This window comes from Camellia sinensis, chromosome 2, assembly GCF_055761805.1.
Source record: "Camellia sinensis isolate YWXY chromosome 2, ASM5576180v1, whole genome shotgun sequence".
In the NCBI taxonomy this organism is placed as follows: domain Eukaryota; kingdom Viridiplantae; phylum Streptophyta; class Magnoliopsida; order Ericales; family Theaceae; genus Camellia; species Camellia sinensis.
Window position 1 is genome coordinate 24656935 of NC_138962.1, and position 17953 is coordinate 24674887.

Sequence of the window (17953 nt, forward strand, 5' to 3'; positions counted from 1 at the left end):
ACTGAATTCAAAAAACTAAAATCAAACGTACGGATTATTATTTTTAACCTTTCTACACATATTAAAAATCCCAACAGCAGTCATAAATATAATCTTAGGTCTTGTTTGGAAACATGCCTTCTTTTAGTAATTTTTTAATTTTTTGGTTAAAATATGATGTAAAAAAAATTAATATGTTTGAGATAATTTTTAAAATTTTTTACGAAAAAATATACAAAAACTAAAGAGAAAATGATATTTTTTTTACTTTTTATATAGATGATTAACTTTTTAATTTTTAAACTAAAAAGTGACGTAGGAGTCTTAATTTGCAATAAATCATGTAAATCTTGTGTTTTTGGTTTGTTTGTTTCTGTGTTTCGTCTTTCACCAGTCTTGTTTTTTAACACTCTGTCATCCACTCACTGTTTATAAGCAGCTCTCCATGCCAATCTCTTCCCCATACCATCCCTCAGCCTCTTATCCTCCCTCTTTCTCTCTCTCCCCTTTCTCCATACCCATATCAACTTTAGACTTCTCACACAAACACAAGTCTTTTTCTCCATATCCATATCAAGTTTGACTTCATTATCTTTACCATCTTCAAGATTTGTAAACCCTAGAGTGAGAGTGAGAGTTATGGCATCAAGTTCTCTCAGTTCACGTAGGTCGTCGTCATCATGGACACCGCAGCTGAACAAGCTGTTTGAGCAGGCATTGGCTCAGTACGACAAGGACACGCCGGACCGGTGGCACAACATAGCAAGGGCAGTGGGTGGAGGGAAATCTGCAGAGGAAGTTAAGAGACACTATGATATACTTCTTGAGGATCTAAGGCGCATTGAGTCGGGTCGTGTTCCGATTCCTAATTACAGGTCCAATGCCAATGCAGATGAGGAACGGAGGTAACTACTACTACCCTACTCATAAACGGCATCGTAGCATGATTTTAAATAACAGCATCTAAACACATATTAGCAAGCTTCTCAAAAGCGATTGCGGTCGCCGTAACGGTGGCAGTAACGCAGTTGCGGTTGTGGGGTGTAAAGGCTGTAGTGTAACGGTTGCGTTAACCGGAACTGTGAATTTTTTTATTTTTCGCACAATTTGAAAAAAACTTACCGATACGCATATTTTTTTTCCATGATCATATTTATTTGGTGAAAAATAAATATTGATCAATTTTTGTAAATTTTTAAGTATGATCCAATATATTTCATATTTTTAAAACACTATAAATTTAGTTTTTTACATTTTATTTTAATAATTAATGACTTTATGTTATACAAAAAATCAATCACTAACTATTATATATAAGATAAACAATGACAAAAGTAAGAGAATAAATAAGAGTCTAAATATATATATATATATATATATACATATTTTAATCAAGTTAAATAGTTAATGACCACACTTATTATTATTATTATTATTATTATTATTATTTTCAAACAATATATAGATAGACACACACAAACAAAATGGTTGAGTGATAGCAGTTGAATAGAATAACATAGGTCTTACAGCTTCAACAAATCAATAACATGTTCTTCATCTTCCCTCTTCTTTCTCTATCTCTTGCTCCTCCATTTTCTCTCTTTATCTTCCATTTTCTCTCTATCCCTCTTCCCCCATTTTCAGTTTTTTTTTTTTTTTTTTTTTGTGTTTTTAAGAAAGAAACAGTTTGGAACCGTTACGTAACAGGCCGTTACGGCTGTTACGGCACCGTCACGACCGCTACGGCTGACACACCTGTGAATCTCAATCACACTGCAAAAGCGGCCGTAACGAGTGGCGGTAACCGCCAAAACTGTTACGTAACAGCGTTACATAACGGTTGCGACCGCTTTTTAAAACCTTGCATATTAGTATCAATTGTACAGTTATATAATATATCATCGGTCAACATTAGTATGGAAGGTAAAATTTTAATATCGATATTTATAATCATTCTTTTTTAAATATTAATAATAGAATGAAGGTCATTACTTAGCTTCTTTATGGAATGATGATTCCACTTGCATCTATTTTTTTAAAAAATTTAGTGGACCAAACTTAAATCATTTTAATAAAATAATCATTTTTTTTCAATGAATGAAGCATAGTATTATACTTTCTATTCTCTATTTTCACATGCATGCACTGGTCCATGCTATTCAAGATTCCAAACCTTAATTCGAATATTTTATTTTTTTATTTTTTTATTTTTTTGGTTTTGTTTCATTTATCTAAGTGGGAAAGCAAGTTGTTAGCCTAAATTATCAGCTCTATGGTGATCACAAATTATTCTTACATGCTCCATCAACAATGTTTTATAAGATTAGAGATAATGTTTGAAACTTTGAAATGTCATAATTGTCCTCATTGTGCGTTGTAGAGAAGAAAAAAAAAATAGTTTGGACAAGGAGATAAGAAATGATGGGGACAAAGAATCATGTGTGACCTTAACTGGTTGGAATCTGCATATTTTTCATGCTATGAGAAAAATAAATAAATAATTAATTAAGGTTGGACTCTATAGCTTTTCATAAGGACCACAACTGAGACGTTAAGTGAAGGTAAAGAATCATGTGTGACCAAAAGATAAAGCTCTTTATGCACTTTGTTTGCTAACATTTTCTTCTTCTTTTTTCATTCTACAAAAAGAATCCATATCTATTCCACTAAACTTCTTATCCCTAATCCGAAAGTAATCACACATAGTATTGAGAATACAATATAAATAATAAAATTATCTATATTTCTAACATCTTAAGATGAGTTGGTGACTAACACTTCAAAATATCAAAATAGATAATAAATTATTAGAAATTTTTAAATGAGTTGATGATCAATACTTGGCATCTAATCCTTCAAATTATCTACATCAATCACATTCCAATGAAATAGAGTATCAAACCTTATTCTAGTTTTGGTCAAGACCCATCCCCTTGTAAAGCCAACTCATTTTTTTTGTGGAAAATAGGTATGTATTGTTTATTTTAAAATGAAAATGAACCAAATCAACTACATTTTTTTTTTTTTTTTATAAAGATTCTTCCCTTTTCTTTTCTGTTTTTTTTGTACTCAACCATTTTAATCTCTCTCCACAAAATTTCACTTTTAAAAATATTAGTGTTCAATATATATATAGTGTCTATTTGCAAATTAATAATGGAAAGCATAATTAGTTTGGTTTTCTTGCTTTGCTTGCTTGCATTACAGGCTTCTGAGGTTCCTTAAGCAGCACTGAATTCCAAGCCTCCTCTCTGTTTAGTATTATTAGTGTTGTCGACAGTCAACGCATTATTATGCAAACTAAGCCTCTTTCATTCACTGTCATCGATATCTTCCGTAATTATGCTCTTTAGGACTGTTTGAGATGTTCTAAATAAGTGTACTTTTTGTCTTTTTAGATTAAAAAGTTAAGGAAAAAAATATGGATATTTAGGTTAACTTTTTGACTTTTTATGAAAAAATGTGTAATAAAAAATTATAAAAATTAGTTTGTAGAGAAAAATTAAGATTGAGAGTTGTGCAGCGTAATTGGTGACTTTTGATGAATAGTATTAATTTTTTAATTTTTTAAATAATTTTTTGACTTTTTAACTTTTTTTAAACATTCAAAACTTGGCGTTAATGTTTAATCTTATTTCATAAATATATATAGTTCCCCCCTTATTTTAAAGGCCCAATAAATTACTAACATCTCCACTTTTTTCATTTTTTTTTTTTTTGGCCCGTAAAGGTTTTTGACTTAGGGTCCAGTCCAACCAACAAGATCATGCCACATCATCATTTTAGTAGTTTAGATTATGTCATCTGCCCAATTTAACTCCAAAAAAAACAAATCATGTAACAGGATTTTAATTTATTTTTTTCTTATTTTGGGGGAAAAAGAATAAGTAATTTTATTTCCGAAAAAACAACAGGTAAAATAGTTGATAATTAGTTTATTCACAATGAATGATTAATCCAAAACTTACATTTATGATTAATCAGTTTAGATGAAACACTGATTTTTGTTATTTTTGGGTCATGAACTTGGATTTGTTCACAGGTATCTCGGGCCCATTGGATTTTGGGCCAGTACTTAAGGAATATGAAGCTTCAAATTATGGGCTAAGGTTTTAATGCTGGGCCGAAGAGCCCAACTACTACCAGATGTAAAATTGTTAAACTTGTCTCCACCTCAAATTAAAACACACAGACCAAACTTTCAAAATTTTATTATGAGAAATGCCTAATTATCACTCAATAGGTGATCACATTTAAATATGTAAACTATATATAAAAACATTTTTTTTCCATATTTGCTCCACCACTACTACTAATCTAGTTATTAGTACATTAATTTTAATGTCACAACCAAACATAACTAAACATCATAAGAATTTTTTTTTACGAAAAATATTTTAATATTTTTTTAAATTTATAAAAAGTATTTTTCGCCAAAACCAATCGAGGGTTCATGAAGTAGTAATAATGCATGTTTAGGATATTCGATTGAACATGATATAGTAGGTTTCTTGCTTCAAAATTTCAAATCCATAGCAACTTGATACCTCTTTCTCACTTACAAGGTTTGAAAATTCAAAATTTTCAAGGAACAATTTGAACACATTTCTGAAAACATAAATTATTGGGCATAAATTGAGGAAAGAATTCTCTTGAGTTGCTTGTTGTAAGCAAAGGGTCGCTCCATTTGAGCAAGATGCCCTGCATTCTTTATCCATTGCAAGGTGGCTTTGTCCCCTAATCGCCTGTAAAACCATGCTTTAAAAGCATAATAATTTGTTATATAAACAAAATTTATATATAAAAATTTCAAATTGAATCATTTATCTCTTTTCTATCCATGTGGAGGAGAGGATCTGGATGGATTTGCTACCCTCTTGGCTCAAAATTGTTGGGTCAAGATTCTCTCTATCCCAAAATTTTTGTTACTTTGTCTCTAATCCACTCTTAATCATATCATAAGATGGAATCTCAAAACATAAATAATAAATAAATGTCAAAGCACAATCGTGCAGCTAGAGTATATTAGAGATAGATGAATATATGTTTTACTGACACAGAATTTCATAACATTAAATAGATCTATTTGCAGTTGAGGCTTACCTACTTCAATTTCCTCAGTCTTTTTTTTCTTTTCTTTTTTCTTTTTAGAATTTAACAAAAATTAATATTCATATCTTATTTTTAACGTGACATTTTTTTTTTTTTTTGTTTATTTATCATTTGACATCTCACAAATAAATTGTGAACGGCTAAAAAGAAAAGAAAAGAAAAAATTAGTTAAACATTCCTCTTTAACTTTGTACAGTAGTAGAAGAGGTCCAAGATGTTTATTTTTATTACCTAAAGTCATTCAATGAAATTTCTTTGTGAAAATTAAAATTTTTGAGTCAGGTAAAATTTCTCTAAATCGAATTTTTTCTGTAAAAATATTGGGGGACCTTAACTAATATGAAAATATTATATGTCATTTATCTTATAAAATCTTAATATTAGGGATTTAAAAAAAAAAATTCCAAACAAAAACTTGAATTTAATTTCTCAAATTAAAAATGGCACAGTGAAGAAGGTGAAATGGACTTAGGGTTGGTTTGGGATGTCCTAAAAAAGTGTACTTTTTGACTTATTGGTGGGTTTGGGTTGGGTTTGGGTTGGGTTTGATGTGATGTGTTAGAAAGGTGATGTGATTTAAATAAGATGATGTGACTTAAATAAGATAGTGACTTTTTAACTTTTTGACTTATTTAATACATGCCAAACTAGCCCTTACTCTTTCATATTTTGGGCAAGTTCCAAATTGAAAATCTTGTCATCATCTCCCCACAAGCAATAGATCCTCTGCAACAGAATTTAAGAAAGTATCAATCATTTTAAATTTTTTAGAACAAGTATATGAACACACAGAAACCAATTACGTAATTCAACATAAAATTTATAGGGATGAATAAGATTTTTTTAAAACTGAACACCACTATTAAATCTTTTATACTCTTATTAATATATTCATATATATATTTTATATCCAATTTTATAATCAGTTTTTATGTCCGTAACAAAAATTAAATTTCTCATTTCTGTGAGTGCCTTCCTTTCTTGCATTAACTAACTGACTGACTATTGACGAACTGAGGGTTGAGACCGAAAAGAAGAAGAAAAAAAATACTTGGGGGTGATTTGGGAAGTGGGTTGATTTTCTGACTTTTTTAATTATTTTAACCTGAGACTAAAAAGCATAGTTTGGGAAAGATTTTTGATTTTTTTGACTTTTTTTTAGAAAAAGAATATAATAATTATGAGTTGAATATGATATTATGTTTTATTGCACTAAAAAATCTATTTTATTTTTTATAACTATTTTAGCTAAAAAAACCTCCAAATCCTCTTCTCAAACCATGCCTTAAATTAGAAAAATGTTTGAGAGCCACAAAATCTGTGGCTCAAATGGCTCAAAATTGTCAAAACGACGTCGTTTTGCATTGTTTTGACAACAAAACAATGTCGTTTTTGATAATTTTAAACCATTCGAACCATTGAATTTCGGGCTCCCTACCTTTGCTACTTAAATTATTTAGTTATTTTTTGAATGATGCAAGATGTCTCCCACTAAGTCTAATCAAATTGAACTTCCTCGTGTTTAAACAGTCGAAAATAATTAGTTGTGATAGAAAACAAGCATAAAAATATTGAATTGAAAAACACATGTACCCTCTAGAAACTCCACATGGTGGTGACACGGGTAGATGCAGAGCACGAATAAACTTATGTTTTTAATATTTTTTTTAAAAAAAAAATCTTAGGAATATGTCCCCACAGATTGTTTTTACTGTCTTTGTATAGAAATTAATACAAAAGTACATAGAATTAAATCCTTAAAAAAATATATAATATACTCTGTCTAGAATAATTTCACCCAAAATAACATGAGTTTTTAGACTTGTAGTCATGGAAAATGATATACAAATTTATTTTTTAGACTCAATTTATAAATTCAATGATGTGTAAATAATATAATTAGTTGAATATTTAAAAAAAATACAAGAGTGAGTATTACTTTTAATATACTAATTGATTGTCACATCACTGAGTTAGAAAATTAAATTTAACTTTTTGTCTCGAATAAAAATACTCTATAGCCATATTCATGTGAATATTTTAGATTATTTTATCAAATTGATAAGAGAAATGTTAGGGATCATGAAAATATTTTCATGAGAATGATCATGAAAGATTTGGGACCCTTAAATTACCTTGATTAGTGTATGGTACTTTATTGTAAGTGTAATCTAAATGTCACAAATCTTTCATGATCATTTTTATGATGCCTAGCATTGTTGAATTGATAATAATGGGTCTAATTAACAAGTGCTTCTAAGACATAAGAGAGAAAGAAATAAAAAAGTGAATAACATAAGACATTTTTTACTAAATTTAATACATTTTTATTGAAATTAATATATTTTTCAATATTTTTACATTTTTCAAAAAAAAAAAAACATTTTAGTTCAATAAATAGATGAAACCCACTACTTAATTATCATTTAATAATATTTAAATCTACAATGATATGATTCCATTGCTTAATTATCATTTAATACAATTCAATAATTATCATATTTTGGATGGTAAATTCTGCGTTATAAGACACAAATACGAGACAAACGGTGAGTCCAACAAAGTCCACCACATATTGGACTTACCCATCCAAAATATATATATATATATATATATATATATATGTATATGGGAGTTAGTATTTATTTCGTATATGTAAAAATCATCTGAACATTTAAATTTACTCCTAAATTGTGACGTATTATTGAACAGTGGTTATGTATCACCACGTCACTAATTAGGAATTAAAATTTTTAACTCTTTTATGAATACAAAATTTGATAACGTTAGATATAATTTTTTTCAGATGAAATGAATCCCACCGAATGTATACCTGAGGGTAATTAGGGATGGTGGGCTCTTCATCTCTGACTACCAAAGCCTCCAAAAGCTCAGCTTTCTCCTTTCGATTGTCAAACATGACCTGTGCAACGACTCCATGAACAACAATGATTTAGACCACTAAAAAATACATCACTAATAACACTAATACATTGGAAATGACAAAAAAAATAATAAAAAAATAAAAACAAGACATAGAAAGTGGGCGGGGCCCACTACCACATCATTAGTGCTCCCTTTAGTGATCCCCTTTTAGTGCTCCCAAGCATTTTTTCTCCATGAAATGGACTTTTCACATGTGCATACACAAAAAATGATCCCCAGATAACCCCTCAAACACTCTTCAATTTTTCTGACTTTTATAAATATATATTAATGTCTATTAAAAAAACTTCTTGTAAATTAGAAAAAAATTCATGTAAGGACACGACTACACACTCTTATCTTCTTATCATACAACAAATTTCAATCCAAATCTCTCTTGTCCCCTATTCTTTAATTACACTATCACATCACAATTCATGAAATAATGTCAGAGATTAAAAATAAATTAAATAAAAAAAATTAATCTGTATATTATTAATCTCACAATACAAGAATTGACTCAACCACAGTTAAATATATATATATATATATCTATATATTTTGTGTAGAAATCCTAAATATCTAAGATTATTATAATTCCTGTCACAAACCTAACCGACCACTAACCCAATTAGCACCAATTCAATCTCCCATCTCTTTGATGCTTGTGACAAAATCATTATAACTTTCTTTAATATTACACTAAATATATATATCAAGTTTTAGTCCTTTCAAGGGTCATTAAAATTTATTTAATCGTTAATTTTAAAATTATATATGATTAGTTACAGTACATGTAAATACATAAATTATTAAATATATATATCGAGAATGGCGCGACAATGACATAAAGCATAAGTAGAGCAATATAAATGAAATTATATATTTTATGATGAATTTTACTATTTGATTTGTGTAATAAAATTATTTTATGTTACGTGTTGGTAATTTTATTATTTTTGAAAATTAAGAACAATCTTAAATGAGTGAAATACCTCAAGAAGGTCCCTGTAAAAGAAATCAGGCAACCATGGCAACTTATGAGTACCAACCGAGAAAAGCAACTTCACTCCCTCCACCGACTCCGGCAACAGAAACTCCGACCACCGCGACAGCCCAATCCTGGCAAGACACGCGTCAGTAATAGACTGAGTCAACTCAACCACAGTACAAGACACAACCATATTCTCAACCAAGTCAGGGTACAACTCAGCCATCTTAAACCCAACCATCCCGCCATAACTAAGCCCAACCAAAGTACAACTCTCCACTGCCAGCTTCCTTAACCCTGTTGCCAAACACTCCGCTTGAAACTCCGGCGACCGCTCCGCCCTAGCGGTGGCTGAGCCGCCGAAGAAGAGGAAGTCAGGGATGTAGACTGAGTACTTTCCGGTGAAGGCTAGGGCTTGGAAGAACCACATGAAAATGCCATCGGCAGAAAAAGGATGGGCAAAGACTACAACTGGTTTTGTGGGTTTGTGCCATGTTTGGCAGTTCTGGTTTCCGGGTTTTTTGAGGACTTGTTTGGGGACCCAGAATTTCATTATAGTCCCTGGCTCGATCTCTATGGTTTGGGGTGTTAGTCCTGCTAGTCTTACAAGTAAATGCATTAAAGGCTTGAGTACTGCTGCTACCAAGTTCACCATCTCTCTCTTCTTGACTCTTTCTCTGATAAATGAGTATACTGTTGTCTATATACAATGGTCCAACACTCAATTTTGAAAAAAAAAAAAAAAAATTAAAGTGGATTATTTCTTATTTTTTGAAAAAATAAATTAATATAACTTTAATACGATATTATCATCGATGGTGGTATCACCTTTAATAACAAGTTCTTGACCTGTCTGGGAACTTAAGTTTGGAACTAAAGGTTAAGTTTGGCATCTTCTAAAAAATTTAAAAAGTCAAAAAGTCACTATTTTATTTAAATCACATCATTTTATTTAAGTCATATCACTTCTTTAACACATCACTTCAAACTCAACCCAAATTCAACTCATATTTCATAAAAGGTCAAAAAGTACACTTATTTAGTCTTCTCAAATATTAAAAAATTAAATAATCTCAAACAGTAGTTAAGCTAAGGACTTATATTAAAAAAAAGGAAAAAAGAATGAGGTTAGGGACAGCCTATTACGCTGACTAAAGACCTATATTAAAAAATAAAAAAAATAAAATGGTGTCAGGGACAGCCTATCACTTTGACATGACAGCCTATCCCATACATAGTAATTGACAATTTTGACTTTTTAAATCAATTTAAAAAAAGTGAGGTCAGAAATAAATTTATGATTTGAGATTTAAATATCATTTTAAACATATTTTTTAATATAATAATTAATTAAAAAATTCAATTTAATTTTTTAAACATAAAAATTAAAATAACTTACTAAGGCTTCGTTTGGCAAGAGTTAAACGGGATTTTTTTTGGCTATTTTAGTTACAAAAGACAAAATAAGTTATTTTAGCCACAAAAAACAAAATATCACATACAACTCATAATCATTACATTCTTCTCTCACAAAAAAATCAAAAAAGCTAAAAAGTCAAAAAGTCCTTCTCAAACTAAACTTTTTAACCTAGGCTAAAAAATCCAAAAAGTAAAAAATCCAACCCACTTCCCAAACGGAGGCTAAGATTTCGTTTGGCAAGTGATAATTTTAACCAAAAAGTTATTAAAAAATAAAAAAGTTAATAATTTATATCAAAAAGTTAAAGATTTCATTTTCTCTCTACTTTTTGCATAATTTCTCTTAAAAAATAAAAAAATATTCTAAATATACTAATTTTTTTATATTATATTTTAACTAAAAAATTTAAAAATTATTAAAAAAAATGTCCCCAAACAAGATTTAAAATAATTAAATAATTAAAAAACCAAAAAAGTAACTAGGTGATTGGGCCTCCGTTTGGGAAGGAAAAGCCCAGGCTTTTTTGGCTAAAATAGTCATAAAAAACAAAATAGGCTATTTTAGCCACAAAAAACAAAACATCAAATCCAACCCATAATCATTACAATTCTCTCTCACAAAAAAAGTCAAAAAAGCCAAAAAGTCCTTCCCAAACCAGGCTAAAATAGCCCAGGTTAAAATAGCCAAAAAGTCAAAAAGCCAACCCACTTCCCCAACGGATTGTATATGTGGCAATTGTAGAATTATGCTACTAGTAGTTATATTTAAAGTGTAACATTTTATTCTCCTATGTTTACATTTATTATGAATCATTAATTTAATAAATAATTGAAATTACCAAAACAATATCCAAAGATTTCACGGCCCGAGCAGCGTCAAATGCTTGACTGAAATAAAGCTACCTCCTTTGTTTTAACTTGAATCAACTAGCATAAATGCAGGATGCTATTATTGAGAAAAAAAAAATATATGTATTTTCATGATGGAAAAGGATCTCTCCCGGTCTAGATTTTAGATCGAAGGGTACTGTTTGTGTAAACATAAATTTCAGAACATGAAATTTCATATTTCGGATCATCTACCATGTATATCATCAAGATAACAAGACTAAAACTTATCCGAATTTATCGATGAACGGTTAAACGGAAGCGTCTGATTGTCAATAAAACCTTTGATATTGACTATGTTATTGCCTTCTAATCCTTTCCCCTTTGGTGCCTTATGTTTCTTCTTGAGAGGATAGAGAAAAAAAAAATGGCAGGGTTCTTATTTTCCACCACTTTGGAAGGAATAGGGACCATAACCATAACATTTTAAAGGTTGTAATTGGTTTTCAAAACTGAAAAGTTGTGGAAGTCCAAAAGGCATGAAAACCAACTTCAACCATTATTGGTTTTAATTTCTATTTATTGGTTTTCAAAACTGAAAGGTTGTGGAAGTCCAAAAGGCATGAAAACCAACTTTAACCATTATTGGTTTTAATTTCTATTTATTGGTTTTCAAAACTGAAAGGTTGTGGAAGTTCAAAAGGAATGAAAACCAACTTTAACCAATATGTTTTAATTTCTATTTCTGCCCCTCATAGAAATAGAAATTATACAACTAGTATCTACACATTAGGTCCATAACACATATACTCTTAAGCTTATTAACTAAATTGAATCACTTAAATTGTAGGCTTCTTATAAATGATAACACCACATTTAATTATGTGGTCCCATTGAGACATTATCTAACAGTTTGAACCCGTAAAATCTATTATGAGTCTCATTTCTATAATTTAAACCGTTATTTTGTGTATTTTATTCACAAAAAAAAATTAATTCAATCCGATAATTGTAACTTATTCAACTTTTTACTAAAAAATAGACAACAATTATGTTTTTAAATATAAATCATACATTTTTTTAGTGACAAACTTAATAAATTGAATAAGTTACAGTTATCAGATAGACCTAATTTTTTTTTTTTTTGACGAAATACATGTAGTGCCCGACAAAATAAATTGTTCAAATTATCGAAATGAAGTCCGTGATAGGCCCCATAGACTCAAACTATGCCCTCCAGTCCAAAATTTGGATGGAAGGAGATCCTCTTCTTTTCATAAACATTAAATATAGGAGCAATATTATTATGAGACATTATTATTAATTTATGAGAAATTTCATATTGCAATTTAATTTCATTTGTCATCATTTATTAAATAATTACACTACATAAGTTTGTGATAATAAATATGTGCCTATATTGTGTGGATATTCCATACAAGGGTATTAGCATGCGACACTGTGGGTTGGTTTGGAATGCAGGTTGATTTTTTGGTTTTTTAATTTTTTGATTATTTTAGTATGTGATTAAAAAACATTGTTTGGGATGGGTGTTTTTTGGTTTTTTAAACTTTTGTGACAGAAAAATGAAATAATTATGATTTGAATGTGACATTTTTTAGTCTAGGACTAAAAAAATCTATTTTGTCTTTTTATAACTATTTTAGTCCCAACCTACCCCAATCCATCTTCCCAAACAATGAGTGTAACATAATAATATCATTCCATCTATTTGAGCTGAGCATTCTTATTCAGACATAAAAGTTAGACTTATTTTTTAGATTCAGCGATGTGTCAAGAAGATGATTAATTGATAATTAAATATTCTTTAATTATCAATTAATTATTTTCATAAAATATCACTAGATCAATAAAGTAGCTTTAAAAAATAGATTTGTATATTATTTTTCTTATTTTAAATGATGTTGAGGGAGAACTACATGTTAATTGACACTTTGGGCTTCACAAAAATCATGGGGATTCATTAACAGATATGGTTTGGATTTCGTCTTAAAATAAAAGCAATAATAGATGTAACATGTTTACATTTTTATAATGAGTTATTCATTTTAGATGGTGATAGGTGTTCCAAGAAAATCAAGGGATCATATAATAGGGATTTTTGGACAAATTTTGAAGAAAAATATAACCCATCCATCACATGCACACGCCGAGTAATTTTATGGAGTAATTATGAAAATAAATAAATAAAAAATTAAGTAACATATAATAATTTTATTGAAAGAGTGATCTTTAATCCAAAATCTAAGCAAAAACAGAGAGTAACTTGGGGTTGAAATTGGCCATATAATGAGCAATAATTTTAAAGTCAAAATCACCCAAATATTTATCTTGGATTAAGTAATAAGATGATCCACTCTATCACCATCCAATTCAAAAAAAACAAAAAAACAAAATTTGTTATTTTCAATTAAATTTGACTTATAAAATTTTAATACATTTTTCAGACATTTTAATACATTAACATTATCATTTTCTTTTCCAAATCCATTACTTTTCAACAAGTATGAAGAGATCACAGAACAAACACACTTTTTAAACATCCAAGAGCAAAAAAATCACTGTATGCCTTCTAGGTTCAAAGTACACAAACCAAAACCCAACAAAGCTAAAAAAATAGTGACACAAATTGATCACAAGACAATCCATCAAACAGAGTAACAATCTTCATCGCCAATCAGTTCATCAACTCACTAGCTCAACTGGGTACCTATCAATGCAATCAGCCCAAGGACTGTGATTCGATGGCTTCACATTCCTCAGTGCTTCCCACACCGCACTGTTACATTTAAACCCACTTCCAAACGCAATTTGCCAAACTCGATTCCCCTTTCTCATCCTCCCTTTGGCCTCTGTATAACCCAATTCATACCAGATCGAACTCGACGAAGTGTTCCCAAATCGATGCAGAGTCATCCGAGACGCCTCAACATGCTCAGGCGAAAGCTGCAAATTTTTCTCCAGTTCATCAATAACCGCCCTGCCACCCGCGTGTATGCAGAAATGATCAAAAGCCAACTTAAAATCCGGGATATAAGGCTTAATCTTCAGGTTCAGCAATTTTTTCCCGACAAGGGTCGAGAAAAAGAGAAGCTGCTCGCTGATCGGTAAAACCAGAGGACCCAATGTGGTGATGTTTGTTTTGAGAGCTTGTCCGGCAATTGCCATTAAATCTTTCGACAGCGAAACACCGGTTTTACCATTGTTGTCTTGTTCTTGATAAACGCAATTGAATGCCTGGTCATTGGCACCGCAATGAGTTCTCACCACGTGAACGAGCTTGTATTTTGCACGCTTTCGTTCGGCAGGTTTGTTCGATAAAAGCATGGCGGCGCAGCCCACTCTGAACAAGCAATTGGGTATCAACATAGACTTTTTGTTTCCGAAATACCAATTCTGAGTAATGTTTTCGGTGCTAACAACGACAGCATAAGTGTTTCGATGAACTTGTAACATGTCTTTCGCGAGATCGATGGCGATCACACCTGCACTACAACCCATTCCCCCCAAATTGAATGTTCTGATATTGCCTCTGAGCTTATATTTATTCACAATCATGGAAGATAAAGAAGGAGTTGGATTAAAAAGACTGCAATTCACGACTAGTATTCCGATTTCCTTGGGTTTAACGTTGGTGGAAGCGAAAATGTTGTCGAGAGCGCCGAACATAACCGTCTCCGCTTCTTCCCTGGCGGCGGACATGGTGGGACGCGGCGGAATAAAATGCATCGCCGCCGGTACACAGGTCTCGTCGCCGAGACCCGAACGTTCAAGAATCTTGCGTTGGAACTCGAGGGACGACTGGTCGAAATCGCCGGTGAGTCGGGAATGTTCCATGAAGCGGTGTAACGAGGCCCGGAGGTGGTTCGGGGGTCGGTAGCAGGAGTAGTCAACGAGGTAAATGGATTTAGGTCGGGTCATGAGATAGACCGTAGACCCGAATACTAAGAGAGTCAACGACATGATTACGGTGACGAGGTTGTATTGGAGGTGGAGGTAGAGATTGTGAATGTCTTGGTAGTCCGTTTGGGAAGCTTGGAGGATTACAAAGGTTATGAGAGGGAGTAGAGAGAGAGTGAAGAGGTGGGTGACTAGATAATGGTAGCCTAACTTAACATACTTGAGGTTGACACTCTGGAGGAAATCAGGGAGTCGCCGGGGTTGGTGGATGTGATCGCCGCCGTGGAGGGTGGTGGGGTTGTCATGATTGTAGTGGTGGTGGAAGAAGATGTGGTGGTTTGGATTGGAATGAATAGGGTGAGATAGTGTAGGATATATATATATATATATATATATAGAGAGAGAGAGAGAGAGAGAGAGATATGAGGGAAGTGGAATTAAAGAGGTTCGGTGTTGGGGGGGGGGGGGGGGGGGGGGGGTGGTTTGGAAGTGGTAGATACAACTATAGCACCGGCCTAATGTAATTTTTTTGATAGACTATGGCTTACACGTAATTTTTTGTATTTTTGGGGGCGTTTCTTGTAAATCACACACATATATAGACTATGGGGGGAGCTTCTATTTACACCCACAACATCCACTCTCTACACATCTCTCCTCACTGCACTTCCTACACACCTCCTTCATTAAGTGTGTGTATTGAAGGTGTTAGGTGTGTGTATATAGAAGCTCTCACTATGGGGGTGTTTCTTGTTTATAGGAGGTAGAAGGTGGGTAGGAAAAATTATGTTTTGCCCATCAACAAATTTATGTGGTGTTCTAAATCAAATTTGATTGGTTAAAATAGTATATCTCACTATTTTTGCTTCTTTTGAAAAGATAAATGAATAAGTGTCTAATCTGTAGTGTGGAATAATATTTCAAGATTATCGAATATCTTCTTAGGAGCAATTTGGAAAGAAGTTAAAAAAGTTAATTTTTTGATTTTTTTGATTTTTTTAGTTAAAAAAATCAACTTTTTTATCCAAAATAATCTAGTTTTTTTTTTTACTAAAAAAGTCAAAAAATTAAAAAGTAAACTTTATACTAACTTTCTAAAACATCACTTAAAAGGTAGGGGCATCACTGCAATTCTTTCACTCTGTTCCAAGTCTCTCCTCATTCCATTTCCCAAAGTCACATGTATTTAAGTGTTATTATTTTTAGTAATAAATAGAATAAATTCAACAATATAAATTATTGCAATGAATTTAGTGAGTTTCGTTGGGGAAATTATTCAATATTTTTGGAACACCACGTGATCATATTCCAAATTAATCATCAATTACTCAGTCTCATGTTGTTCTTCATTCTCAACATAAATTGTGGGTCTTTACGCCTTTTCATCAATCAAAACTTCATGAAATACCACGTGTTCATACTCTGTACTGAATAATCACCTGTTTTGTAGAAAGGGAAAAAAGTATTTGTTGCCAACTAGAGACAATTTATTTATTTATCATTTAATGTATTATTTTAAATAAATAACAAGTTAGGTTTTAGGTCAATTAATAAATATATTATAATTATTTTTATATTATTCTCAAGTTATTTCAAATTAGTCATCCCTTGACCCATTCATTATTTTTTTTGAGTAAATCTAAGGCCCCGTTTGGAAACAGGTTAATTTAGTATTTTTTTGACTATTTGGTTAAAATATAAGCTAAAAAAAATTAGTATGTTTGAGACGACTTTTTGACATTTTACGAAAAAATGTGCAAAAAGTAGAGAGAAAAGAGAATCTTTGACTTTTTGGTATAGATTGTTGACTTTTTGATTTTTTTAATAACTTTTTGACTTTTTGACTAAACCGGTCACTTCCCAAACGAGAACTACATAAAATTTTCACAAAATAAGACATATATGTGAAATAAAGAGTGTAAATGTCACGGTTGTAACTCTCATTCCTCTAGCTTATACATGTCTCCTTATATAAATTTATTTCATTTTTTATATTTTTAGCACTACTGTTATTTTTTTCCGAATAATATTATATGTATCAATTGCTATATCAATTAATATACTAATGGACAATATCACATAATTTTAAAAAATTTTAATTTTTATAATTTATATAATAGGTGAAGTTATAATTTTAAAATGACAATATGATAACTATATTAGTACAATAATTAATATATTAATTAATACATATTGCACTATTGTTTTTTTAATACGAGTAATGCTAGAGATCTCAAAAATTTTATCAAAATTTTTATGAAATGTCTCACACTAAAACTTACATAGTGTGAGTCTCATATCCATATAAAATATTTAATAAAAAATTTGATAAATTTTTTACAATGCCTAACATTTTTCTTTTCATACATTGTGCCTTCATTAAATACGTCACGGGTACCAACAGCTTGCATGTTATTCAAAGTCACATTATCACTTTATCATAGTCCGCGCTATACATTAATGTTTGAACAAATTATATATACCTCTCTCGATATTTAACTAAATTACAGATAATCCTCTGAGGTTTCAGAAATTACAGATATTCTCTGAGGTTTATATTTTTATAACAAATTGTCCCCTGAGTTTTATATTTTCATAACAAATTGTCCCCTAATTTGTTATGAAAATATAACTTTCAGGGAGTATCTGTAATTTCTCAAACTTCAAGAAAATATATGTAATTTTTCTAATCCTCAAGGGGATATATTGAATTTGCCCTTAATGTTTTGTGGTATCGCCGGACAAAAAATTGTTCTTGTAAACAATTGCAAATTATAT

The 17953-nt window shown here is 30.8% G+C and overlaps 3 protein-coding genes across 7 annotated transcripts; 1 reads left to right on the forward strand and 2 right to left on the reverse strand.

The window, feature by feature from the left end:
* Positions 1-377: 377 nt before the first annotated feature.
* Positions 378-4974, forward strand: LOC114258500 (protein RADIALIS-like 3). 2 transcript variants are annotated; one of them, XM_028198458.2, is made up of 2 exons: positions 378-884; positions 4022-4974. In XM_028198458.2, the coding sequence occupies exons 1-2, from the start codon at positions 619-621 to the stop codon at positions 4056-4058; spliced, it is 303 nt and encodes a 100-aa protein (XP_028054259.2). In that variant the 5' UTR covers positions 378-618; the 3' UTR covers positions 4059-4974. The 2 variants fall into 2 exon arrangements, with proteins under 2 accessions (XP_028054259.2, XP_028054260.2); XM_028198459.2 differs by lacking the exon at positions 4022-4974 and adding an exon at positions 3187-3501 and having other exon boundaries at positions 386-884.
* On the reverse strand, positions 4439-9791 carry LOC114258499 (uncharacterized). Of its 4 annotated transcripts, none has more exons than XM_028198453.2 (4): positions 9012-9791; positions 7925-8014; positions 5750-5817; positions 4439-4724 (listed from the first exon to the last, which is right to left on the reverse strand). In XM_028198453.2, exons 1-4 carry the CDS (start codon positions 9660-9662, stop codon positions 4601-4603), a joined length of 933 nt encoding a protein of 310 aa, XP_028054254.2. In that variant the 5' UTR covers positions 9663-9791; the 3' UTR covers positions 4439-4600. The 4 variants fall into 4 exon arrangements, with proteins under 4 accessions (XP_028054254.2, XP_028054252.2, XP_028054253.2 ...); XM_028198451.2 differs by having other exon boundaries at positions 4439-4737; XM_028198452.2 differs by lacking the exon at positions 7925-8014 and having other exon boundaries at positions 4439-4737; positions 9012-9700.
* A 3864-nt stretch (positions 9792-13655) lies between these two features.
* Positions 13656-15618, reverse strand: LOC114258498 (3-ketoacyl-CoA synthase 4). Its single transcript, XM_028198449.2, has one exon. It carries the CDS (start codon positions 15236-15238, stop codon positions 13961-13963), a length of 1278 nt encoding a protein of 425 aa, XP_028054250.2. The 5' UTR covers positions 15239-15618; the 3' UTR covers positions 13656-13960.
* Positions 15619-17953: the final 2335 nt, after the last annotated feature.